Raw genomic sequence first — 27962 nt, 5'->3', positions numbered from 1 at the left:
AAAACACAGACACAAAATCACTTCTGTATCAACTGTTTTTAATAATTGTTTTCAGTGAGTGCCACTTCATCAATGCTCAATCATATATATATTTATCTTTATATTAGCGAGTTCATACAGGCGATGCCAATGTCTCAATCAGAAGCCAGTGAAAAGCATTATGGTCAATGATGACGTCACGTAACGCTGGTCGGAGTTGATGACAGTGGTCAGAGACGTCATGAAGGGAAGCCTAAAACAGACAGCACAGATACCTGATCGTGTTCACAAGATTGATTTCTGAATCATACGAGTTAGACGCAACGTTAAGATCATTTCAGACGTGAAGTAATCAACTGCATTTTACAGAAGAGACGCAGGTTTTGTTTAACACAGAGCAGATGAATGATTTCCATAACTGATCAGTTATACAAAAAATCCCTTTGAACACCAGTTACAGATCCCAAAAACCTGGAAACAAACATGTCTGTATATAACCTGTGGTTTCTCTACTAACTGCCGTGAAAATGAAGCCAGACATGTAGCTGCTGGATCTGAATGCATCAACATGTGTCCCACAAACAGCTCAAGTGGTCTCATCTGTTTGTTTTAGGCTCAGTGTTGCTGTAGCTGTGAGAGAGGGACGGACAGACAGACAGGTGGCCAGTGGACTCTGAAGTAAACTGCAGACGGAGATGAGAGCACAGAGATCTTTTTGTTTGTGTGCTTTATGTGAATTGGAGAAGCAACAGCTGAGATGAATAACACACCATCCACTCAGAGACACACAGATGGGACAGAGCTAGTTTCATTATAAGAACAACATTACACAGAGAGGATGGTTTCCACATTCTCAAACAGTTACAGTGACCTCTGATCGTTACACATGAGGCTCTGTCCCATCAGCGTCTGTCTGTGTGGGCTGGTGAAGCGACACAGGCGTCGTGGGCTGGAGTTTATGAGTCGTTGACGGACATGGTCTCCATGGCGTTGGGCAGGTTCTGGTCCCCTCCTCCCTGCTTCTTCTTCTTCCCTCCTCCATCCTGCTGTTTCTTTGCTTTCTTAGACATCTCCTGATCGATAGGAGCGGGCTTGACGAACTTAATAATCTCTGTCAAACCTGGAGGTGGAAAAAAAATACATTTAACCCTTCAAACAAACAAATGAGTAAAACAAACAAAAAGCATGACACAGAAGGTCCACCATATAAGACAAAGAAAACATCACAGAAAAGTGAGCAGAGGAAACACCACAGTTGAACTGTGACCGCACTTAAAGGAATGCTTCAATACAGAGGTGGGGCACCAGCATGCAGAAAGTTTTCTTGCATGTAAAGCAGCCTCGTTGGCAGTGCATTGAAGTTTGTCAGTTGTAGAGATGTCGACCCGTTACTCACGTCTGACTAAGGTAAACATTGCTTCCCTTCAGTTTCCTGCACTGCTCACCGACTGGGTATAGTGGCAGGTATTGTTAGCTAGTGGCGTTGCTCAATAGGTGAGTACTGCAAGTAACGCCATCCCACTTAGTAAGCGACTAAATTTTGAGTGGCAAACTCCCTTTAGCATTGTAACTATCACTGTTAACTCTGTTAGCACCGTTAGCAGCGTCACAAGTACAAGCAGCTTCATTTTGAGCCATGATTTTCCGCGAATGTTGGGCCGTTTTGCTGGCAAGCTGCGAGCGTTTAGACACACAGAGCTGGATTGGCGTGTTGATCCGAGGTGCCCAATTTTCCACCTTATAGGGTAGACACATTGCCGGAACCCTTAGACCGAGGCAGCCTTCCGCAACGGGAGTGGCTGTTGATGACTTGTGGGAGGAGCTGTTGATGACGCCACACGTGCGAGCCACTTGCGGTGGATAAACAGGAAACAGCTGATAGCAGGAATTAGCGAGAAGCTAGTAGCAAGAGGGAAACCCAAACCTGACAGACACTATAAAGATGAGCAGCTGGGGGACTGGAGGGTGGCCACCATGTTTCATCAGTAACGCCACACATTATCAGCTGTAATTGCCGAAAGAGTGGCACCGCTAGCTAGCTCCCACCCAACCCACTCACTGAATCAATGGAGCGCTGGACTTTAAGGAAAGGCCTGTTGTATTTCACGTCATTTTGCTGTTCTTTCCCCTTAAAAATGACTTACTTACTCCCGCTTTCTTAAAAGTTAATGGGTGTCGGGCAATCAAAAGAAGAATGAACTTAAACTGACACCCCTAGTCCTTTGTAAGGGCACCCATCTTGTTTTCTCCACTGAAAGAAGAGACATTCCATTGCTGAACGGAGCTGTCTAACACAACTCTTTTGTAGCTGAAGGTTTATTTCTCCCACATGTATTACATCACTATTCACTATTAAATCAAGCAATTTGTTACACGTCTCAAACCGATTCATCACGTCTCTGACTATGAGAATCAACGTAATTCCATCAGTATGTCAGAACACTTTATTATTCTGAGCTTACAGCATGTTTCACCGTGTAATAGATGTCAGATTGCAACTGTAAATTTCAATTCTTGTCCTCTGTGCTCTGTACTTCTTCAGCTAAAAGTTAGATTTAACTGATTCAGACAGTCGGACAGAAATACATTTTTTAAGTGCAATATTAAAACCTCAGCAGTAGAAATGAACAAAGGCACCAAACTGAAGACAATACCCAATAATGATATGTCAGCTGATAGTAACTTTTAAAAATGAACACATAACATAAGCAATCTATCTTGACACGGATCCCTTAGAGTTTTTCTTTTTTTATTGAGACTAAGACACACTCATTTCTCTTCTGCAATTTCTTGTTACTTATCGACTGACATGTACGAGACATTAGTAATAAACTGAGCCGATACACGAATCTCCCCATAATCAGTCTAGTCATATGTCGTTTGTAAAACACCTTCCGCCTCATTATTCATTCGTCTTATATTTCTTCATTGACCAAAATTCTTTATAGCATCTGTTTTGTTGTCTTTTTATATAAACACAACACAACACAAAGCACTCAGCGCATCTTACCAGGAGGCATGAAGTCCCTGAGCTTCTCTGGAATAACGATGCCTTCTTCAGTTTGGTAATTCTCCAGGATGGCGCACATCACTCGAGTGGTGGCGCACATGGTTGCATTCAACATGTGCACAAACTCGGCCTATAAAACAAACGGAGAGGAGGTTGCTTTTAGGATAAAACATTGTCCATATTCTGGAGATAGATGAGCAGCAGCCATGTTGCATTATCAAACTGATCTTTGTCGAGCCACACAGCTGCAGGGAAACAGAGCACTCACCTTGTCCATCATCTTCTTGGTCTGTCCATAGCGGATGCGGAGACGCCTGGCCTGGTAGTCGGTGCAGTTTGAGCAGGAGACCAGCTCTCTGAAGGCACCAGAGCCGGGGAACCAGGCCTCCAGATCCAGCTTCTTACTGGCTGCATGATTAAGGGCACCTGTGATGACATACAGGAGCAAGAAGTTAGCGGATATCATGCTCGGATCTTCATGCAACTACAAACTGCAGCTGAGCAGTTGACATGTTGTTACACATGAAGCAAACTGCTAAAGACCCTCGTGTAAGTGTGCAGGTGTGTCAGACCTACCAGAGACAATGTTGACGATGCGATAAGGAATTCCTAGTGACTGGTAGAACTCTTCCGCCGTCCCGATCATCTCATCGAACATCTCCCATGACTTGCCGTCATGTGGAGAGGCATAGACGAACTGCTCAATCTACAAAGAAACCCATAAGGTCATTAGATTGTTTTCACAAAAATACCAAAACAAAAATTAGGCCTATTCTCATTTAAACTACTTGAGTGTGTATCTGCTGTATAGTTTTCGAATGATTTAATGACTCTAATAATTTGATGGGTGTTAACAAAGAGTGGCCATTTATTTGAGTGTGGTGTTTCCCACAGCTGACCTTCTCAAACTGGTGCACCCTGAAGATGCCGCGGGTGTCTCGTCCATGGGAGCCCACTTCCTGTCTAAAGCAGGTGGAGAAGCCGGCGTAGCGGATGGGCAGGTCCTCAGGTTTGAGCCACTCCTCCCTCAGGAAGGCTGCGATGGGCTGCTCGGAGGTGGCGATGAGGTACTTCTCATCTATGGCGCTGTCGTCCGACTTCTCGCTGCTCTTACCGATGACCTGGTGTAAACACACACACACACACACACACACACACACACACACACACGGGTTAAGGAGGAGGAACAATGGACGGAAATCAATTTCCAGGGTTTGCGCGGTCATGAGACAACCTGAAAAGGTCACTGAATTTAAAAGTTTATTTTTCTCAAGACCTAAAAAAGTTTTGGATGAAAATGAAATAATTGAGTTTTTGGAAAAGACATAGAAAACATTTTTTAGAAATATTCCGCAGTTTGATGAAAATCACTTTTAACCATGACCTGTGTATTTGTTTAAAAAGACAATTTAAAAAAAATCTTAACACTGTGAAAAAATATGTATTTACAACAGTGCTATATCCTGTGTCCATAGCAATATATGTCAAAGAAGCTAAAGACTGGGTGATATAGTTAACATTATCAATAAGAACAGTTTCACATATGCAGTATCCATCATGATGTGAAGACAATAAATGCAAAATCTGACTGATTTTCAGTGCAGTGAACTGTTTTCCACTGCGCTGCTTTTCATCATACAAAACTCTTCAAGTACAGAAAACAAAACCTAATTTTGTAGTTTTGTAGTAGTAGGGCTTTTTTTAACCTCTCATTCATTAAGTTCAGTCAGAATGTTTGCTCATGAAAATTATTTTTAAGTTACTGAAAGGTCGTGGAGATCCACTGGCCAATATGTGTACAAATGAACCCTGGCCTCTACTTTAAACCTTTACTTCTTGAACACGTTTAAACATCTTGATGCCCAGTTACTTCTAGAGAGGCTGAAATATGAAGCTATTGCTCATCGCAACATGATATGTAAAATGACACTGAGTGTACAACAGCTATCTAATAATGTGCAGCCAAGGCTTTCCACAAGGACATGGAGTAACCAGTCAGTAGGAAAAAGTAACCAGCTAGATGGGTTCAAGGGGCTTGTTGGCCATAAAAGCCCAAAGTCGGTGGCCTCTGTAAAGGAGAATTAAGCTTCTTTTGCATTTTAGCTCAAACCAGAGTTAATATTTTAAACCAGACCTATTCCTGACTGATCAAAACCTGTGACATTAATAATCATTAGACCTTATTAGATTGTATTTATTTATTCACACCTTTAGTGTAAGGTTTAATTAGACATACCACAATTATAGTGAATGTATTGTTTTACTGCAAACATAAATGCACTCTCCTTTTGAGAAAAATAAACAAGGTTATATTCAGGGGGAACATGTTTCTAATTCCATGTCTATCTAGCCTTTGCATTTGTTTTAAATTAACTTATTTATGAAATAACCCTTTGCCAAAAATAACTAACCTGTGAATCACTTGACTCAAGTTGTGTGAATCTGCTAATCTGACTCAACTTGGTTATCCTGTAAAAAGATAATTCATTCATTCATAAAGCTCATAAACATCAGTGAGGTGTACATGGAAAATGCAGCGCCTTCAGTTTAATGCTGGTGTAGCCTGTCTAATGAGGATGTACCCTGTCTGTGCAATCAATGCAACTCTTAATGTGTTTTGTCATTAATTATTTTGCTGATATTTATCAAACACTGCACCGACTCCCGGCTCTTTACTCGGCAGGACACGACCTCTGAGTTGAGTACACACATTAATATAGAGCATGTTGTAGCGGAACTGATAGCAGATAACAGACTGATAAATGGTGTGAAGTGGAGTCTAATGGTCATCAAATGTTTACCCACAGCAAATGGCAACTTCATTAAAACTATTTTATTAGAATTAAAAATTAATATACAGCATATTAAAGTAGCCAGCTGGACTCGAGTCAGCTGTTTTGCTCTGACTGCAGCTCTTTGTTTGGGCCTCAAGGTGGCACTTCCACAACTACACTATACGAACACCTGAACATCTCACTCCAAACTCATGGTTAAAATGCGGTTGGTGTTTGATTTTTCAATTACATCAAATGATGTCATCACATTTTCATACCGCTCGAAGTCGCAATAAACAGGACTCTGCAGGACAGAATGTCCCTCCAGCAGCTGAGGTTTACCTCCAGTCAGATCCACGACAACACCTTATTAAGTTAAACACAAGTTGAGAGAAAAAGCTGAGGAATCCAGTAAAAGCTTCTGTACCTTGTAAAGCTCTTCATCAAACTGGCTGAGCTGGGCGACTTCCTGCATGACCTCTTTTCTCATGAAGAAGGGTGTGTAGAGCATGGTGTAATTCTTGCTGTGGAGGATCCTTAAGGCGTAATTGATGAGCGCCTGCTCCAGGAACACCAGCGGGCCCTGAACACAACAAAGGAGAGGAAAACAACTTAACAGCTGGTTTCAGAAAGCAGAAGGCCAGTCACGCTTCTTCTTTGAGCGCAAATTAAATTTCTTATTTTAGTGGAGAAAAAAGCTTAAAAAGGAAAATGCTGTTGGTCTGTCTGCAAGGTCACTTTATGCCCTGCATGTGTTGGATATTATTATCTGCACTCACCTTCAGAAAGTAACCTCTGCTCCCAGCCACAACAGCTCCCCTCTCCCCATCAAAGCCATCGATCATGACCACCAGGTCAACGTGAGAGTACTTCTTCTGGGTGCTGCAGTCGCCCCAGGTACGCTCCACCTTGTTGTCTGCATCCTGTCAGAAGGAGAACAGAGGACATGTTATATTAAGATGACTGTCTGGGAGGTACTGAGCATACGACTAGACAAATGAGACTTGGATTATACTGCGTGAGTTGTGTGAGACAGATGTTTTGAAATAATTTGCTGTTGTTAGACGTGGTCCCAAATCAATCAATAAATCAGTGTGTTCGCCATTTTTCATGGAAGCGTGCAAGAAACACAAAGTTTTCTTTATGAATTCAAAGTAACACAGCATGACTAACTCATTTACAAATGGTCATTTTGTGGGTGAAACATTCCTTTAAAAACTCAAAAACCCTGAGTACTCCCTATGAGTGTAGTTATATAGTTGTCTTCCTCATAACAACAACTTTTTATACCCTAGATAAAAATCTAGGGTGTGGTGGCATACACTTTAAATGGCAGCAACTATGGTTGGGTCGATTACTGGTTTTGCCGGTCTGGTCCGGAGTGCGACCTCAAGACAAGACAAGATTTCATGCAACTGGTTGAACCAGCATTTGTCCTTATGACCCCTTCTGGCAAATTAAAAAGTAGCCTACATCACAATATGACAATGTGATTAACATATAATTATGCTTGTTTATAAACAGACTAATGGAGCCAACAGTGTTTGCCAGGACATGTGGAATTTACTGCTGAGCCGAGCACCAGCAACATAAAGGAAATCAAATTTCAGAGGAGGCGGGATTGGGGACGAGTGTGAATGTTGCATTTGTTTGATTAAAAAGTCATGTGTTTTTTGGGGTGACAAGACAAGACATGGCAACTTTAGTCTCTCAAAAATCTAGATCAAAAATCTGGATTTGAAGCTGATGAATGATGTGTCCCAACAGGCCACGAGCAATGCAGCGCTGCCGCTTTGAGCTTAACTTTTATTGGACTCCCCTTTTCTATTTATTCCTGTTGCTAACTTCGAAAGCTCAGCAACGGACAAGGACACAGCTGATTTGTGAAGATGAAATGAGGAATTATCTGATACCTCATTTCACTACAAAAAGAACAACTGAAGCAATGACTGTAGAGATATTGCTAGAACGCTAGGTTACTTGCTGTTGGCTATAGCAGGAGTATGTCATTTCCAGTAAATCTCACCATATAAAATGTGTTTTCTTTTTAAAAACTACAAATATATGAAGATAGCAAGTAGGCTAGTCACCCATTTTCTGAGTAGTTATGTCTCCAGTCTGATCTCGAGCGCACAACTGATATGTGGTTTGTTTACATGATGAAACCACTCACCTCATCATTACTGATGGGCACAGATGGGTGCAGAAGGTTGCCGATCTCCCTCAGGTACTCAAAGCGCTCTGCCTCCAGCCTTATCCTCTCGCTGTCAAATTTCTCCACCGCCTCGTCCACTAATAAACGCACCTTCTTGATCTGCGTTACCGTCAGGCCCTGTCACAGAAAAATGTAAAATGCAAACAAGTAAGGAGAAGCAGAGAGTAGGCAGTGTGTGTGTGCTTTATGTTATATCTATCAGAGATTTGTGTGACAACATGCAGAAAAGCTGCCATACAGGCTGGGATAAGCGCTAAAAGCCCAGACAGTCATACCGAGAGTGTCTCAGCTGTTAGGGACTCGACGTTCTGTGCTTCTTCAGGTAGAGAATCATCTTCCCCAACTGGTTCCTTCTTCTGCAATCCCAATATAAATACATGTTAAAGAAGACAAAGTTTAAAGCTTCTTCTCATGCTGACAGTGAGATGTCTCCTGTCTCACTCTACATTAACCTGTTCAGTCACTGATGCTGCCGTACCTTCATTTTCTCCCCAATGCTCTTGCTGCATAGGTTCTTAGCTTTGTTCAGGTTGTCTGCAGTGAAGCGGCCTGTCAGGGGGTAAATCACAGTAAGTCAGTGAATGGGACTGCACTTATGAGTATGTGAGTCGCAGCAGCAGGACTATTAACCTGGTGACAGGTGTTGCTGTCAGTTGTAGCTCACCCTCATGCAATCAAAAACAACGATTTAATGATAACAACCTTGGTCTCTTTAACAGTGACACTAATGTACTGCAAAAACCAGTCACGTCATCATGCTGGGTCAGACTGTAGCTACACTGCAGGGCGAGGTTGACTTGTCCTGTTCGTGGCTGGGATTGCATCAGATTGCACATTACTACCCGGCATCGCTAAGCTAACCTAGCATAAGCATTTAACACTGTATCATATCTGCCGATAAACTTATGTGCGAATGAGTAGAGCTTAGCATAAATCTATTAAAATCTGACACTAAGTAACTACAGTGAACTATGTGGGGTATAACCATATGGCTCACTCGTTAAATGGTGCTAGCTGCGCTAACATTAGCCACATTGCGTGGTATTCTCTTCCTCTGTGATAACACCACACCAGACCTCCTTCAAATATGACTGTAAAAATTGTTGCCGCCTTTACTGAGACACTCTCACGTCTTGTACAAGGTAAATTTTTCACAGCCTGTTAAAATAATGTCCACCGGTACGTTCGGCACAAATACAATGTACCAAGTAAAACGTTAAATACTTCAATAGTTTAGTTGACTTTCTGAAAAGGTTCGCAGACCACTGCAATGAACATTACGTTAACATTACGTTCACCCAAGTTACTGCGGTGGCAAAGCGAAAGAGTCAACAAGCGAAATCATTGTAAAAAATATATTATTTAGATCTGTTTTACACATTTCAAGGTGCCGAATTTGAGACTTTGTCCTGTTCATGCGTGAGGTCTTTAAGCGTCTCACACAGGATGTAACACATAGCTGTACTCGCACACTGACTATAAAACCCTAGCTTTTTGTAATGGAGTTGGGCGTTAGCTCTCCGCCAGCGGACACATTAGCATCATTAGCCACCGCGCTAACGTTAGCTACTATGACTGAAACAAAAGTGAAAGGGCGCTTACATTTTCTCCACTCTGTGTCCGCGGCGACCAGTTTATCCACGAGCGTGACATCTTTAAACCTCTTCCTTTGAGTTTCGCGGACGATCTCTGGATCGCCACCTTTGTCGGTCCGAAACAGGTCCAAATCGAGCACCATCTTTCCACGCTGTCTGTCAGAGAGAGCTTGAATGAGCTCACAACGATGACGACTCAAACCGGGTTGCCAGGTCTTGTTGGTCAAGTCACTAAATCGTATTCACAATTTGATTTGTGACTTAATTACAACCAATCCTTCGCTGGTGTTTAAAAACGGTTTAAAACGCCATTTAATCGATTTCATTCCGATGCTTTAAGATACTATTTTAGATACAAAAATATTAGAGGTTTGTCCGCCGGTCTGGCAACCTGCAGCATCAGCAACACCTGCAAATCTCAGTCAGTCATCAACAGGATTGTGAATAAATGTTCCCAGTGTTGGGAAGTAGTGAACTAGGTGTAGGCTAATTGCTCTCATATATTTAATTTCTGTTAACATAAAAAAGCCCTGTTTTTCTGAGTAATTTATTTATTTTTCGTTTTTTCTGAGTAATATTTTCTGTTTTTCTGAGTAATTTTTCCTTGTTTTTCTGAGTAACATTTTCTGTTTTTCCGAGTAATTTCCCCCCTGTTTTTCGTGGTATTTTCTTTCTGTTTTTCGGGGTATTTTTTTTATTGTTTTTTTGTGGAATTTTTTTTCCTGAACGAGGAGACGAGATACTTCAAAATCTCGCGAGAAGCTCCCAATTTTGGACCATAAAAGGAAAGCAACGACTTTTATTTTTATATTACCATTGCATCTCTACTGTAATTGAGCCCCCTTTGACCACAACTAGTACTAGCTGTAACCAAACTATATTTCTCCTGTGGGTAGTTTTGCTGTAGTTCAACTTCTTCCAGTGTGAAGCAGCTTGCAAAGCCCTGCTTCCAAAGTAGCGTCCCCAACACTGAACACATCACATGTATTTGATGAGCCAGAGAACATTTGTTTTAGTCTTATATTTTACTTAGATGATTAGATGCACAATAAAAATGAAAATCCATATTTCACAAGAATAAATACAAAATGCAAGACGATTTATCCACGTGTAACCTTGCTTCAGCACAAAATTAAAAATGATAAGACCTATCAATCCATTCTTATGTATATGAGATATGCACATGCATAAATAAACTATAAACAAAACTTTAAACATGCATTTACACAATGTGTACTTCAAGGTAAACATTCTCACAGAATACTTAAATGACTCATGTTTGAGATTAATAGTTAATTTATGTACAAGCCCATATTACAAATATACTTTTACATGACACTTTTTTTTTTTTTTTTTTACATATCCTTATTGTACACACACATACGTGGCATGTAACACATTTAAGAGGTCAAAGTGCACGGTGGCTGCCACAACTGAGGCATAGGTCGTTAGTCGATTTCTTAAGGGCAGAGCAGCAAGGATGTAGATGTTCCAGCTGTGAGCTCACAGCTTCTCTTGTCTGGCCAGTTTTTCTGGTAGTTTTCATCAGGCCTATCTTTCTCCTACACTGGGTTGAGAACTATAATTAAGTCAGGGAGTATGGATTCTTTTTTTTACTGCTTAGTCCCCTCCCTCTGCATAGTGATGCCTTTTTGCCGTCATTGCCATCCGAGCCTCATAGATAGCCCACTGCAGAGCTGCTCCGGCCGGTAACTCAGTAAAGCCTTCCTCTGAGATATGGTTTACCTTCAGGTAACAGCCCGGCCTGTGCAGAGCCACCCCGTGGAGGTGAGAGAAGAGCAGCTGTAAGTCTCTTGGCAGCATGTAGTGAGATACCAGCCTCAGCTCAGTGGGGATGTCCGTTTCCTTAGAGTACTCAAAAATGGCTGCCATGTATTTGGACAGGTCCTGGCCCCTGGTTTTGGCTCGGCCCACCTCCTCTCCGATAAGTTGGACGGCTGCGTTGGAGCTAAAGGTGTTGGACCCAAAGACAAGCTCTCTGTCTACTTCCTCGCCATCATCACCACCCTGTGGAGGCTGCGGTCTGTGGTTGAGGCCTTGGGAACAGATCACCAAGATGAAGTCGCTCTCCCTAATCTGTCGGCAGTGCCAGGCCATACTGCCCTCCTCAGCCACGCTCAGAGAGTTCCACAGGTCCAGGCACACCTGGAGAGAAAAAAAAGAGTAGTGTCACAACAAACTGATCTAATAACATATTTAGCCCTGCTCCTATCTCTCATTTAAGACGAAACAAAGAAATGGACAACATATTCATCTTTGTAAGATTATCCTTTTGTATTTTTAATTTGTCTCTGCCTTTCTGATTTGACTAAGACAGACAACATGTAGCAAAATGCATTAGAGCTATGGGATGTCACTTCCACTACCTGAGTGGCCATGTGCTGTTGTATGAAGGCCCCTAACTGCATGACAGCTTTGACGTGAGCGGGGCCATCAGTGCTGCTGTAGCAAATCAGAAGACGAGGAGGGGTCAGCCTGTTTCTTTGCAGTGATGTCACTTCCTCCTGAGTCCCGCTCTCTTTATGCTGCTTGATAAGATCTGAACAAATGACAGAGAAATAATCTGTTAATGTTTCACATGATGTTGGTAACAGCAAAGACAGATGGGAGGTCTTTGTCAAATGGTGTAAAAATAACAATTATGAATTATCAAATTAGCTTCAAACTGTGATTTTACATAAAGTGCTCGGTTTGTTTTCGCACCTGGTTTTATGTCAAGATTCGTTATCTGTAGCCTGGTCCTCCTCCTGATGAGAGCAAAGAGTAGGACTACAATTATGGCTACCACAGCCAGGCACAGTGGAATCATCAGAGCCAATGAGGGGGTGACAGAGCGTGTTGAAGAACCTCCTGAGGATGGGGGGAGTAGTTACTATACATGACAATTCAGTTACAAAGACATATTGGGAAATGAGCTTATTTGCATTACTGCAGAGAGTTAGCCAAGAAGATCGATCATGTCTTTGATGATCGTGAATCTCTCATCTAACTCCGGACAGAAATGCAAAAGATATTCTCCAAATTTTCTCTAAAGGATGAAAGACTGATGAGGCTGTTCAGACATGTAGAAAATACTGTGTCTGTCAAATCTCTACCACAAAAAGTAAGATGAGGTTAGTATAACATCTGCTATGATATATCGTATGTCAGCAGCAGCAGCAGCAACAGCAGCAGCAGCAGCAAAACAGCTTCTCTTACCATTTTGAATGTGCATGACCTGAACACTGAATGTTTTCCTCACTGCATCCACTTCATTGGCTGCAATCTGTGACACAAGAAATGTTGAAAGTTATTCTTGACCTTGGAAAATTGTAATTGTTATTTTTTGGCCACTTGGGGGCAGCGTAGCAAGCTGTAAACAGAACACTGACACAGTATCACCTTATAAAGTTGATGTCGTGAATGTGTCAGCAAACAGCTGCCTATTTATTCAGCAGAAAGGGAGCAACATAAGCACTTATTTGGACTTGTGTTTCTGGCCACCTGATGAACATAAGTCCAATATTCTCTCTTGTTTTAGCTCTGTTTTGGTCTCCACCTACTTCTGACGGAAAATTTAACATATAGCTACTTAAAGGGATAGTGCACCCAATTTCATTTCAAGACAAAGTAAATGAAAGAACATTAATAGAGTCCCATATAACATATAGTTTCCAGGCTGGTATTTTAATATTACTTATTAAACACGAAGCCCCCAGAGTTTTTTGTTTTTGCTATAAACTATAGTACTTTCAGATATTATGCAATCTGTTTCATGTCTTAGTTATAATCCATTTTTTATTTTACCTCACATGTGTAATTGGTTCCTTCTTGAAGATCATTCAGCTGGTAGCTGTGGTGAGTTTTGTTTTTGCTGGAATTCTAAGGAAATGAAATAGTACAATTATTAAGTTTACTTGATTGTCAAATGTTTCTACAGAACAAATAACAGAAGCAAGGTGTTCATGCACTGAATGAAAACAAAATATAAAGATGCAGAGGTTGAAACCACTAACAGGCGTGATGTCTGTGTATTTCTTCTTGCCGTTCGCGTAACACAGTGAGAAGTAGCTTCTGATGCCCAGGTTCGGGGGAGCCAGATTAAATGTCACGGTGATGGCAGTCCCTTCCTGCTGGACCTCAATATGTTTGGGGTACCAGTCTACAAGCAGACCATGAAATAAAGTAAAGCTGATCATAAGAAGAAGCATGTAATCACAATGTGGCATAACTGTACCAGACTGGAGTTTGTTTGGTAGCTTTGAGGAACATTTTCTCTCACCTTTTTTGCACTGCTCAAGACCATTCTTCTCTGCACATGCTGCAAAATCATAATGAATACATTATTATATATATGAAGAAGAGAGCAATGTTCAAAGGGCAGACGAGCTTCCTGATGACAGAGCATTAGATGTAATTATTACTGTGGTATGTGCACTGCGAATAAGAAGAACATATTTAAATTGTAAAGGATACCCTGAAGCGTGTGTGTGTGTGTGTGTGTGCCTTATAAGATTATATCTAGCTGAGAGCAGGTGTGTCCAAAATACTTTAAATGGGGGGCCCAATCACATAATGTGAAAATACCTGGGGAACAGCTGCTTCTTGCATCATATGGGTTATTACGAATAAGAAAAAATGAATCCCATACGAATGAGACAGATGCAACTGTTTCATCTCTTTGTGAGAAAATATTCAACTTTTCATCGCTCCTGAAAGCGACAGCTGTCGCTGTAGACATTACGCTTCTTCACTGTGGCCATGTCTGCTACCTAGTAGGAAATATCTGCTGTAAGGTTTGCTGGTTTATCATCTGTTTAGGAAATTACATCAGCTCCACCTGCGCAGTTCCTACGTGGTGCATATCTACAACTGTATGATAGTCTTGCTATCATGAGTTGAATGGAAAAATAAAAGTAATCTTGCTTTATTAAACCAACATTGTGTAGTGGGCCACATAATGTATATTTTGAACAACAAGCTGTGGGGCACTTAAACTTTGTCCATGGGCAACGATTAGCCCCTGGGCCGGATGTTGGAAATGCCTGGTGTAGAGCTTAAAGAGGTCTTACAGCGTGTGGAGAAGATCTTGCTGCGGTAGAACCTCTCCCACTCCTCAGGCACTGGCAGAGCCATGACAGTTACAGCATACTGGGACCCAAGGGGGAGGCCGGGGAAAGGGTCTGACTTGTACACCTGCGGAATACAACGGCAAACATGACCTTGGTTTTCTTTAAACACATTGCACACTTTTAACTGATAAGGTGCGATAAGAGTTTTTGACATAGGCTTTATTAATGGTTAAAGAAAACAGCTTTCATGTTATCTTCGCCTTTTTCAACTTTATGATTTTCTCTCTATTTTTAAGATATTCAGCATGAGTATGGTTTTCTTAATTTCTACTTTTCAAAAAGGTATTTCCACCTGTCTGATATCTTTAAACGTTAAATAACTCCCAAATGGATTCAAAGACTTGCACAAGATTTAGTGGAAAGACTGATCATGAGCCAAATCATATAAGGGGCAAAAAAAGTGTGTGTGTGTGTGTGTGTGTGTGTGTGTGTGTGTGTGTGTGTGTGCATGTACGTGTGTGTGCATGCACACACACGTACAAACATATCATTTTGCCATAACCCCTTTCATAACTCATGAACCGCTTGTTGTAGGGAGACATCAATGGACTAGTGACAAGTTGGGTGGTATGTGTTTGTGTGAATGCATGAACGTATGGATGCATGCGTGCACATACAGCAGTTGCAGCTATTGCGAATTCCCACTTGTTTTTGTAGAATTTGTTTTTATTTAGGGTTATAAAGATGACTTGGTTATGATCCTGCAGCTCCAGTATAAACATGTTTCATGTGGTTTCATGTTGTGCAACTGATGCCTGCGACTGACATATTGTATCTCTGCGCTAGCGCTGTGCAAGAATGTAACTTTTTCTTTGTGGGAATGTGAGGCATCTGTGTTCCAGGTGTGCATTAGACAACACTTTATTTTTCTGTTGTAAAGTCCCTTGTAAGTTTTTATTAGATGAATACTGTGTAGTAAAGCTGTATAAAAGCCCTTTTAGTTAACTATAACATGGAGGTCACTTTCATGACATAGTGTCTCTATCTTGAAGACACCGTGATGTTAATGTACTACATTTCTGAAAGGTCGCTTGTTGGTTGAAATCTCATTACACCTTTTATTCCGTCCTTCTTTCTCTTCTATGATGACCCCTCAAGGACGTACATAGACATACAGTACCAGTCAAAAGTTTGGACACACTTTTCCATTCAAGTAAATGGGAAAGTGTGTCCAAACTTTTGACTGGTACTGTAGTTACATGTCAGAAACAGAAATGTTTTTGCCTAGCACTGGCACAATACTGTGCAATAATATATTTCCCTCATCGTCAAAGCTGGGACAAACACCTGTCAGACATAAAACACATTCATTTAAATTGTCATCACTATCAGCTGCTACTATGGAGAGTGTGGGATTCTGATCACTGATCAAAAGTATGCAGCTCCCAAAGTTAAGAGCGTATCCAGTGGTGCATGTTCTCATATAAGACATGGTACGTACAGTCCTCCAGGACATTCGCATAACAAAAGGCGACATAAATAATAGGCTTGCCTTGTGAGGTTTATTGCTTTTGAAAGATCTTAAGTGTAAAATGCGCAGCTGTTTCCTCTTAGGATATACTTTCTGTTTTTGGGGGGATTATGTCACTGTGAGCTCACTTAAAATATAGCATCATTCATTTCACAATCACTAGGTCATAATTTGTGAGTACTAAAAGACACTTTGTGCCAGTATGTTTTTCCCGGGGAGTTTCTTTTGTACGAAGAAGAGATTTAGGATTGACTCACTGAAAAAAATAAAAAACTATATAGAAATACATTTATATGAAAAGTGCTGTTTTATTGGTTCAACTTGAAATTAGCTGTGAGCGTTCCTTTAAGCAAAAGCTGTGAGAATTCTATACTTGTAACGCGAATAAATTTTGGGTTGTCAAAACAACATTCTTGACTGAAAAAGGCCAAAGGCCCTCCTACCATTTCAGCGTGTGAAGCTGGGAGGGAGAGGTTACGGTGAAAGAGAAAGAGCTGACAAGCAACACTTGACCCTCCCAAAGCCTGCAGGGATACCTGAAAGCCTCGCAGGAAGGCAATTCCTGCAGCAAACACAAAACAGACAGAGTGAAGTCAGTGTCACAGACTCAGCGGCAATCCAACATCCTAGTTGCAGATATACTTCAAAGTCAAATGTGTGCTGCATGTTCTCCAACGTCTGTTACGCTGTCACCTGTCAAAGGCCCAGTCATACACGGAATAATCAAACAAGCATCTCTCATACATTCTTATAATGCCTGACAACATTTTCACCTTCCAGTAATGATTCACTGTGTGTCAAGTGAAATAAATCTTTTTTATGTCAAACCCTGACAGGAGAAATTACTTTGGGGAGCTTGTGTCTGTCTGACATCTTGTATTAGTTTCAAAACTGCCTCGAGACTCAAAAACCAACCAAACCACTTTGTGACCTCCACCCAATGTAAAGACCATACAACAACTGCATACAGAAATTGGCTTTGTCAGTCCATTTCAGCATACCATAGTAGCTTGGCTTCCAGGAGACAACAATGGCGTCAGATTTGGGGTTTAGCTCATTGACAACCTCAACCTTTACATCATTTGGTGCTTGGACGTAGTGCTGACAGATTTTAGGGTCCTCCTCCCCAAGCAACTTGAAACATGGCCAGGGAATACAACCTGAGGAGAAATAACAATAGAAACAAAGAAGGTCAAAGTGTCTTAGATATTCTCAGCACGTTATGATCTCTAGTCAGAATCAACATAGTGTTGCCAGATTGAGTCCTAAAATGGGGAAATGAGTTAGCACCTTTGCACTTTCAGTTCCCTCGTCTCAGAGTCATTCGGTTAACACAGGCTTAAGATTTTCATATTTTGTTCAGAACATCATAAATACGCCACTCGTAAATTCTGAAGCTTTTACATGCCTTCAGAAATGCTGTTGCTAACAAGTAGCTAAATGAAACCACAGTGTCATCACACCAAGCATGGCTTTACAGCCTTGTTGCAATGTTAAATCATTTGACAAGTTTGTTTATAGCCTAACATCAGCTTTTTACTTAAGCGATTGCATAATCCAACAACCATAGGCTTTATATTAAGGGAACCAGGGTGACGCTAACTTTGGGGTCGGCCTTCATAAAAATATCATCCCTGCAACCCTCTATACATTTCTGGATATTTAATGTAAAAGAACAAACGATGTTTAAGAAAGACTAGTCTGCCCACAGTCACAATGCTAAAATGCTAATGTTTAGCAGGAAATAGGCTATTACATCTACCTAGTATGTTAGCATGCTAACATTTGCTATTTTGCTTCAACACAAAGTAGGTTTGAGGTTGTAGGGCATGTCAATAGTTTTGCCAGTAGGCCTATTTGTTCATAAAACAAAGCATTATACAAGGTAAAATTTTGACCTGAACATGACTAGCTAGCATAATTAGCTAGATTAAAAGTCTGAGGATCAGTAAAGCCACAGTTGTTCCGTTTATCCTTTGGAACATAATTGTGAACCAAATTTCATCTAATAGTTGTTGAGATATTAAAGTCTGAACTAAAGCGGTTGACCAAGCAAATATCGGACATTGCTAGCCGTCTGAACTACAGCGCTAGCTTGGTTAAAAATAATTGTGTGGTTAGTTAACGTTAATAAGTGCTAGGGTGTAAGCATAGACTGTAAATAAAGCAGGGATAAAGATTAACGTATAAATATTTATTTTATAAATAAGGAAGGGTGTAACTAGTTACATGTAACGTTGTAATGTAATTAAATATCAAAATATGGTAATTACTGCCCAATGTCAGCTGGAATAGGCTCCAGCTCCCCCGTAACCCCTAACAGGATAAGCGGTCACAGAAAATGAATGAATGTAATGGCCTGCACGGTGGTAAAGTGGTTAGGATTGTCACCTCACAGCAAGAGGATTCGAAACCCAGGGTGGGGGAGCCCTTCTGTGTGGAGCTTGCATGTTCTCTCTGTGTCAACTTTTTTTTTTTTTTCAGGTACTCCAGCTTCCTCCCACAGTCCAAAGACATGCAGGTTAGGTTCATGACTCTAAATTGGACGTAGGTGTCAATGTGAGTGTGAATGGTTGTCTTTCTTTGTGTCAGCCCTATAGTCTGGTGACCTGTCCAGGGTGTACCCTGCCTCTCACCCAGTGTCATCTGGGATAGGTTCCAGTCCCCCCTGCAACCCCTAACAGAATAAGCAGTTATGGAAAATGAATGCATGTAATCCACGACAATTTGGGAGTGTTTGTTATTTATGAGAGGGCAGAGGGTGGTGCACAAATGGGGAGGCATGTCAAATATTTTTTTAAGCACTAGGGAAGGCCTTATATTTTCTATTTTGGTTTAAGGGAGGGGCATACAAATTCACATGGTTGTATTGTGTATTTATTTTACCAACAATTTTAAAAGATAACATGCCTTCCAAACCTGCTGCCAAAATTTTAAATTTTACCATTTATCATGGCCAGAAATTGTAAAAACAGAAATTATCATTGGATTTTCAAATTTCCAATGGTCCTTGGACACTTTCTGTGTGACAATTGCTTCCATCAGAAAAAAAAATTATCTAAAATCTGAGCTTTAAATCATGATATTTTATTAAAATCTCTTTACATCTGATTAAAAATTTGGACAAAAAATAAACTGTGTGCATTAACTAACTAGCAGGGGCGTATTAGCAAACAGTGGGCCCCTGGGCAAAGATATGCAAAAGGCCCCCTACCTCTCCTACATTGGAGCAAGACACACACTTTTATAGCTGTTTAGCCTCTTCTTGTGTTGTTGATTTGCATCTCTTTGTAGTCGAAATGCCTCTTTTTGTGGTTTTGCATCTCCTTGTAGTTTGTATTTTTAAGAGGTAATTTTGTGTCTCTATCAGGTAATTGTGTCTTTTTTGTCATTTTATGTCTCTTGGTGGTTGTCTTGCACCTTCTTGTAGTTATTTTGTGTCTCTTTGCAGTTCCTTTGCATCTCTATGTGGTAATTTTGAAGCTTCTTCTGTGTTAATTTTAGTGCCATTTTGCAGGCACAGGGCCAGGCGCCCCTCCTTAAGCCTGATTTATGGTCCTGCGGCGTACCTACAAAGTACCTACGTCGTTGCCATGACACCGTCGTGAACCCTTCGAACTTCTCCGTCACTCCATTTCGTCGCGGTGCAATTCACCGCCAGAGCGGTAGGAGGCTGCGTTCCCTTCCTGAATGGTTATCATCGTCTCTAGTTGATTCTTCGTTTAGCTTCCGGCTTTTCCGGTCACAGAGAAATGAACGCGGAGCACGGACAGGCAGCTCCGTCCGTATCCATATTGAACGTTGAGCATAAATGGGCCTCAATACTGCAATATCTACATCGCAACAGAAGATGTTTAAAGATGGCGGGGATGGCGCAATCTGGAAATACGGAACCGGAAATGCGTTGCTACCAAGCAAACCAATCACAGCCCTCTCGGTCTGCGCTGGGTCTGCGTCGCCTCGACGTGTAGTTACATTTTTGGGGAGGTGCACGCCAGGCTACGCCGGGGGCTATGGCGAGCCTTCTGCGTAGCCACGTATTCTACGACGTAGCGACGTCGTTGATTTAACGCGGGACCATAAATCAGGCTTTAGACCTTGGGCCCCTGGGCCTGTGCCCCGTAGCTCACCAGCATGCACAACAAGAGTGAAAAGCCGAGGCTTTTTTCAACTCCTTGATTTTGTCTTCAACTTTTCACTTTTAACTTTCAAACATCAACGGGTAAGTTTTAAAAATCTAATGACTAGTTTATGATTGAGGGAGAGTCATGCAGTTTCCACCAGTTACTCAAGGAGGCTCAAGGAAAAATATTTGTATCTTCAGGGAGAGACAATAAAACAAACAAACAAACAAACAAACAAAAACTAAGTCACACCCCAGGCACCCCCTCCTCTGATAAAGAACAGCCCCTTACTTACAAAAAATTGTAATCCAATTTAAGTTTAGGCTATATGTAGAATTTCACATTAATTCAGTGTTGCTTTTTTTTTTTTTTTTTTTTTTTGTTTTGGTGTGCAGGAATGCCATCTGTTGGCATGTTTGCGAACAGCATGGATAAGCAAATCCATTAGAACTAATTTGAATACAATATCATCAAGTCAGATGGCTTACAGTTGTGTCTCTGCCCAGACAGGCTCCATTCATTTGGCAGTATGCCCTCAAAGTTTGAGCATTGTTTTTGGCTGGTTCTCTTGTTTAAATGTGCACCACCCTATGTCTTTTTAATCAAGCCAATCAGCTATTGCCCATTTGTACAGAAAGCAATAAAATGCAATAAGTTACTTTCCTTTGATGGCATATTTGAAATACATAACTCATTACATTTTTTAACAGGGTAACTCATAGCTTTATCTGTAGGCTATTACATTTCAAAAGTAACCTTCCCAAGATTGACATTAATCACACCCTGAGGAAGGCTTTTGTGCCGAAACGCATAGGCTGTAACCCACTTTCATCATGTTTTAACTTTTTCTAAATGAAATAGCCATTTCTTGAATAAAGGCTTTCTATACATTTAAAGAAGAGTGCGTTGGATTTTCCTTTTTTTTGACATTAATCCAGTTGGGTCAAACATTGTTGAATTTTTCATCAAAATAAAATATTAGCACTGTTGCCAGCAGCAACAAGTTTGATAAATATTTTACATGGGTTTACCAGGAATATCCTTTAGGTTTAGGACATGCTAGATATAGACCTTAAGGGTACAACATCTCACTGCTGCCAAAATACACCGCTCAAAAAGATTAGGGGAACACCTAAATCACACATCACATTTTGATGAACGAATTATTCAAGTGTAAAGTCTTTACTGATGTACATTACATAATTTGTTGAGAACAAAATAATGTGATAACAGTCAATGGAAACTAAAATCATTAACCCACTGAGGGCTGGATTCAAAATCACACCGAAAATCAAACTAGAAAATTGAATCACAGGCTGATCCAATGTGAATTTTATCACTGCGACTGGTAATGTGATCTTGCATGCTTGTATGCACTCTCGACAACATCTGGGCATGCTCCAGATGAGTCAACGGATGGTATCCTGGGGGATCTCCTCCCAGACCTGGATCAGGGCATCAGTGAGCTCCTGGACAGTCTGTGTTGGTACTTGGTGTCAGATGCACCGATACATAATGTTTCATAGGTGCTCAGTTGGATTTAGGTCAGGGGAACAAGGGGATGGTCAGTGACATCAGTGCCTTTATCATCCAGGGACTGCCTACACACTGGCCACATGAGGTCAGGCACTGTCCTGCACCAGGAGGAACCCAGGGCCCACTGTACCAGTGTAAGGTCTGACAATCGCTCTGAGGATTTCCTCCTAACAGCAGTCAGGGTACCACTGGCTATGACATGGAGGTCTGTGTGACCCTCCAAGGATATGCCTCCCCACACCATCACTGACCCACCCCCAAAGCAGTCATGCTGGATGATGATACAGACTGATCAAGTTGCATGGGACTGTGAGCACAGGTCCCACTAAAGGACATCAGATCCTCATGCCACCCTCATGGAGTCTGTTTCTGACAGTTTGGTCAGAAACATGCACACCAACAGCCTGCTGTAGGTCATTTTGTAGGGCTCCGGCAGTGCTCCTCCTTTTCCTCCTTGCACAAAGGAGCAGATACCGGTCCTCCTGCTGGGTTGATGCCCTTCTACAGCCCTGTCCAGCTCTCCTGGTGTACCTGCCTGTCTCCTGATATCTCCTTCATGCTCTTGAGACTGTGCTGGGAGACACAGCAAACCTTCTTGCGACTGCATGTATAGATGTGCCATCCTGGACTACCTGTGCAACCTGACTGGGCTGCAGGTACCGCCTCATGCTACCAGTAGTGACAAGGACACTAGCAGAAGACAAAACTAGAGAAGAATGAGTCAGGGAGTATAATGAGAGAGCAGGCCACCACGTTGTCTTGCTTTTGCCTCTCCATTTCACCTGTTGTCACTTCTTTTTGCACCTAAGTAGGTGAGACTGATTTACAGTCTGTTCCTAAATGAACAGATTGATATCCCTGAAGTTGAACTGACTTGGTGCTATAATGTGACCATTAAGTGTTCCCTTGATTTTTTTTTGAGCAGTGCATGTTTGCGCAATTACTGTATTAGTGCATTCAATGTTTAACAAAGTTTGTCCGGGTAATTCTTTGTAGTCTCGCAGAATGCAGTTAATTGTGGGTTCACAATCAGACTTACTTCCAAATGCTTGAAGGGAGTTAAATCCCAGAGCCTTTCTGACATCAGCTCTGGTTATTCTGCAGTATTCACATCCAGGTCCACCCTGCAGAGGAGAAAGCAATAATGAATCCAACACTCTCAGCTGCATTTGTACCTGTGCATATTGAATGTCGTTTGCAAATTGTGCCATTTTGCAATCAGGTGAACAGACTGGAAAAATGAACAACACAAAACAATGTAGAGGAAACACAGCACAACAACCGATATGTGCACACAGTTTTACACGCCAACACAGGCCAATTGTTGTTGACCTAAATTAAAAATCACATTTGATTACTCATGGTCTGTGTTCACCTGCCGAGAGGAGGATTGGGTCAGAGGCAAGAAATGTGAAAGACCGCACTCTGCTTACCAAGTGAGAAATAAGGAATTGGCAACAGAGACAAGAAATAAACAAAACAAAAAGCAATATAAAAAGTGTTAGAAATAAACTGTGAATAACATCATTAAATAAATTTGTATGTAAATGATTTACAGAGGATTTGCAGGCTGTAGTTTGTAGTATTGTTAAATCGTGTTGCAATTCTCGCCTCCCTAAATTGGTTCCATGTTAGCTACAGAGTTGAACAAGCTCTGACCTCACATCACTGTGCCAGAAACCTGACGTCCTCTGACAAGGCCAGTAAGCTTCAGCTGAAATGCTTGTCAGATACAAACCTACAACCCCACGATTACCAAATCTCAGACGAGGGCCGTGTAGGCTTATCTTAGCTTAGCTAATCTTAGTTCTGTGCAGATTGATTGATGGGTGGATGTCATGAAATTGGTCAGTACAAACTTAGGCAAACACGTCATATTTTCTTTTACAAGAAGAAAACATGATCATGAATCATGAATTTGATGTAAGAAGACATTGATTTTTGGACATATATGTATGATAGGTGACTGGTAGACCTACATATAATAGGTGAACAATATGCTCAGGGTAATCTAAAAGGGTTTAAACCTAACCTTAAACTAACCTTAATATGTGATTGGACATTAACACTAGCTGTCTCACTACATCAGTAGATACACTATTATAAATCAGTCAATCAATTTAATTGTAGTTTTGGGTACACTACAATGCAGTACAGTGTGTATCATGTTTTTTTTCTTATGTTTTCTCAGTTTTTGGGTTGAGTTTTCACTCTCTGTACTGTAAAACAAACTTAAACCCCTAATACCCCTCTACCACCAAAATTAGTGCATATATGTTGTTGTTTTTAATGTTGGAAAGCCCACTAAAAGTAAGCAAAAGTAGATTCCTTTCCCATTGCCAGTAGACCAGAGGTGTGTACACAGCTCTGCAGTGGACAAGTATAGCTTTCTCTTGTTTGTTTGTTTGTTTTTTGCTGGTGTTTCATGTTCAGTGTCACACATGTGCTAGAAAACAGGGTTAATAAACAGCAGAAAGCAGCATCGAGTCCATTGAAAATGTAGTGGTTTCTTCTTTTATGTGTGGTTATTCAGTCTCTTTTTCAAACTCAATGGAGACTAATTTTGAACGACTTTCAAGCGCTGCTTGGACGGAGACGGTTGGTATTTTGTAGCAGTGTGCCGTTTCATTGCACCAGAAAAGGGGCGAAAATTGGATTTTGATGGACTTTGAAGCCAATTTAAGATAGTGGTCAAATCGTGCAACTTCTGGCTCCATCACATGATGCCACTGGGTCCAAAAATACTTTTTCCCATTGACTTACATTGGGAAAGACAGGTCTGTGCATCAGTGACTAATGTTTTTTTGAGCATCACAACCCCCACAAAATGACTTGTATGATTATCAGAATTTGATCCATTCAGTCTGGTAACATTTTGAAAGTTTAGAAGAGCCACATGATTTAATAATTTTATCCCTTTTCAAGTTAGCAGAAGGCTAAACTGGACGTTAGCCGCTTGGCTAGCGGAGTTTCCAGTGCGCTTCATCTATGGGCCCGATGATGTGAAAGGTCTGGGTAGTTTTTTGGCTTCCTGCGCCACTGAGCAACTTTCAGAATGAATAGGACCCTTCATCCAACCTGTATCTAGTTTTCTTTATACATCCATGGAACTGAAGCCAATAAACACCCGTGTCTACTGCAGGGTCATTTGTCCTGGGAGTGAATGCTGATTGTAGCCTTTCCCATTAAAAACAAAAGCCAGATGTTCAGGGGCTCAGGAGAAATGTCCTAAATAGTGAGCCAAGTACAGACCCAAAAAATGGTGTTTGATTATGGGGAATAACAATCCATAGTAATGATTCACAGTAGCTATTGTATCACATGCTGCTAGTGTCTGTCTTACCAGAAGCGCACATTCATATTGCTGACTGCTCTGCCCTGCAGGTTTAGAGACCGTAACTAGACAAACAGGTGGAGAAAATTAGAGAGGAAGAAATAATGACAAAGGCAAGAGAAAGAAAGAGTGTTTGTGGTGGTTCACACAATTAAACTGTCAGGTTGGGTAATGGCCATCAAAAAGTCTTTGTAGCATGGATATTTACTTGCACGCAGGTTGAGAACATAATCAATGTTCTTAGCATGGATGCCACAAATGACACGTCCTCAATTGACACCTTCACAATGTGGGTGGACTTTCCAAAACACACACAGGACACATGGCTGACACACAATATGTACACTGTCAATAAAGGTTATATTGTGATCCTCCATTTTAGAAAAACTGAAAATGATACAAAACGAAGAGGATCACTTAAGTCAACACCAGCAAAAGGTTTTGAATGTAAAACTTTCTGTGATCACTTCACACAAGACGAAAGAAATTTGATACAGAACGAGGGAAGCTCAAATGACAGTGTGTCAGTCAGGGAGGACTGTTGTGTAACACACACTGGGACTAGAGCTCGGCTCATGTTGAAAACTGGCATTCTTCCTTTGTCCATTTACTCTTTATGAACGTAAACAACTCTCGCACAGAGGCTGAAACTTCTGATAGCAACCCGTTGCCTGGAGCTACCAATTTGAGACCACGTGTACAATATTTCTGACATTTCACACAGAAGTGACGCAGGCCGGTCCAGGCTAGAACACGTACAGGAGAGAGGCGTTTTGTCTGGTTTAAAGAGTTTTCAGTGGAGGTTTTTTCATTGGAGATATGAGGAAATTACAGTTTACTGGACTGCTGTGAAGCAAATATGGAGCAAGAAGTTGTTTACCTGTGTGTTGTGTTGACCTGGCATGCTGGGAGATACAGTATTTATAGTCTAGGGCATGGGTTTCGTGTCAACACTTGGGGGGGACGACACATTTGAAAAAGGTGGTTTGGGGGTCCTCTGCGAGAAAATTTTGAGCATCAGACACTTCCTACATTCTGATTAACTTTTATGCATCAATTAAGGGTTTAAGTGTCTTTAATTTTGTGAAAATAAAAGTGTTCTGCTACTTTCATGTTTTTATTGGGGGGACAAATGCACATGTATGTTAATAATTATATTCAGGCCTTCAAAATATCTGCAAATTACCTTTTCTCCATGGAAAAGACATGTCTTCGGACATTCAGAAAAGATTAAGAAGCAGATGACATTTGACACTTAAAGTTTTTAGCTGGAAAAACTTGAGTCTTCTAATTAAAAATGTTAGTTTCTTTTTTATTTTATTTTATTTTTGATTAAAAATGTAGTTCTCTCTTTTCTAGGACAGTAGATTCTGACCTTTTTCACTTAGGACCTCTTAGATAAAGTTACCCTCATGTGACATACCCTGTTCAACCAAAGAGCCATTTTTCCTTCTCAGATTATGAAATCTTTAAGACGTAAAATCATCCAGTGATTCAAGAGCAAAAACACTGTTTAGAATAAAGTCAGAAAAATAATGTGCCAGCAGAAATATTTTACTTCTGCTCTCCAAATCTGTTCACATGTAACCCCTCAGATTGAACTTGCAATCCCACGAGGGGCCCCGACCCCCAGGTTGGGAACCACTGCTTTAGGTCATGACCAAGTCAACGAGAGGTATTATTTTCTCTCTGTCTGTTTTACTTATAGAAGTCAGGTTGAATTTTTTGGCAATTCACATAAATGCAGGTTTGAAGAACATCTCAAAACATGCATCTGTTCATTGTCACATTAAAGACAGGGTTTTTTTTTTTAGGTTTCTGGACATATTTTATATCCCAACTTGCCAAAACTCTGCATCAGAGGGAGGAAACACTCCGAGGCTCGTGTTGCTGACATCACAGGACACGCATGACAGAGATCAAGCCTTTATGTTAAGTCATGCGTATTGACAAAGGATAAGAGCCTGTTATAATATAAACCAGACAGTATGACCACACATGAACCTAATGTCTGTACAGTTTCAGAAATGTTCTAAGACTTTCCCAAATTAAGCTTCAACACAAACATTTGTTGTCTGAGCAGAAGAGCAGGTCCTCTGCTGTTCACGGCAGCCAAAAGAAACACCAACAGTTGCAGCTGGTGGGGAGGCAGCCTGTTTAACAGCAAAGCAAACCTAACCAGGGTGTACCTCAGGTCAGCTGTAATGTTTTAGTAGATTGACATAAAAATATCCACCTGGATTAGAAACCACAAAATGAAATAAGGATATTAAAGTAGCTACAACAGAAGGCGAGCCTGTTTATATGTCAACACAAAACAAAGACCCAAAGCAGAGCTTGTGTAAATACACAGTAGGTTAGAAAGCCGGTTTACCTGTCGTATACAGTCCAGGCTGCAGTCCTGAGGAGTGATGGCAGCAGCTGTGACATCATCCTGAGCCCAGAGCGGCTGATCAAGTGCAAAGAAATAGTACAAAACAAGAGCTCCCTTCAACATGCTGCTACAGCCAGCATGACATGGTCCAACTGTGAGCACCAGACCTCAGACCAACCAACCCGCACGAGGAAACACACGCCCTCAGCGGACTAAATGGCTGTAAGAAGTGTGGAAAGTGAATCTAATGTTAAAGTGTCCTCAGTGGTGCGTGAGAGTGTTGACAGGAACGACGGAGTGAGACGAGGAGGGGAGTGGTGTCTTAAGGCTACGGGGGTGGAGGTGCAACCAGCTAGCTCACTGTACATGTTTTAACAGTTGCGTTGCCAGACTAGTTCATTTTGTGCTGTAAGAGCAT

General features: G+C 41.2%; 2 protein-coding genes across 2 annotated transcripts; both read right to left on the bottom strand.

Annotated features, from left to right (window-relative positions):
* Positions 1 to 21: 21 nt before the first annotated feature.
* On the bottom strand, positions 22 to 9766 carry sars1 (seryl-tRNA synthetase 1). Its single transcript, XM_033629986.2, has 11 exons — positions 9581 to 9766; positions 8457 to 8527; positions 8254 to 8334; positions 7937 to 8095; positions 6543 to 6686; positions 6191 to 6346; positions 3889 to 4110; positions 3566 to 3695; positions 3258 to 3415; positions 2990 to 3119; positions 22 to 1099 (listed from the first exon to the last, which is right to left on the bottom strand). The coding sequence occupies exons 1-11, from the start codon at positions 9714 to 9716 to the stop codon at positions 936 to 938; spliced, it is 1551 nt and encodes a 516-aa protein (XP_033485877.1). The 5' UTR covers positions 9717 to 9766; the 3' UTR covers positions 22 to 935.
* Positions 9767 to 10911: 1145 nt separating this feature from the next.
* Positions 10912 to 27799, bottom strand: LOC117257884 (interleukin-17 receptor D). Its single transcript, XM_033628255.2, has 12 exons — positions 27545 to 27799; positions 22876 to 22960; positions 17178 to 17336; positions 16620 to 16738; positions 14646 to 14769; positions 13856 to 13894; positions 13590 to 13735; positions 13381 to 13455; positions 12793 to 12859; positions 12298 to 12444; positions 11961 to 12133; positions 10912 to 11739 (listed from the first exon to the last, which is right to left on the bottom strand). The coding sequence occupies exons 1-12, from the start codon at positions 27665 to 27667 to the stop codon at positions 11194 to 11196; spliced, it is 1803 nt and encodes a 600-aa protein (XP_033484146.1). The 5' UTR covers positions 27668 to 27799; the 3' UTR covers positions 10912 to 11193.
* Positions 27800 to 27962: the final 163 nt, after the last annotated feature.

The sequence above is a fragment of the Epinephelus lanceolatus genome, chromosome 8 (assembly GCF_041903045.1).
Source record: "Epinephelus lanceolatus isolate andai-2023 chromosome 8, ASM4190304v1, whole genome shotgun sequence".
Lineage (NCBI taxonomy): Eukaryota > Metazoa > Chordata > Actinopteri > Perciformes > Serranidae > Epinephelus > Epinephelus lanceolatus.
The sequence above is the reverse complement of the archived record's forward strand: the minus strand, read 5'-3'. Positions and strand labels throughout refer to the sequence as shown.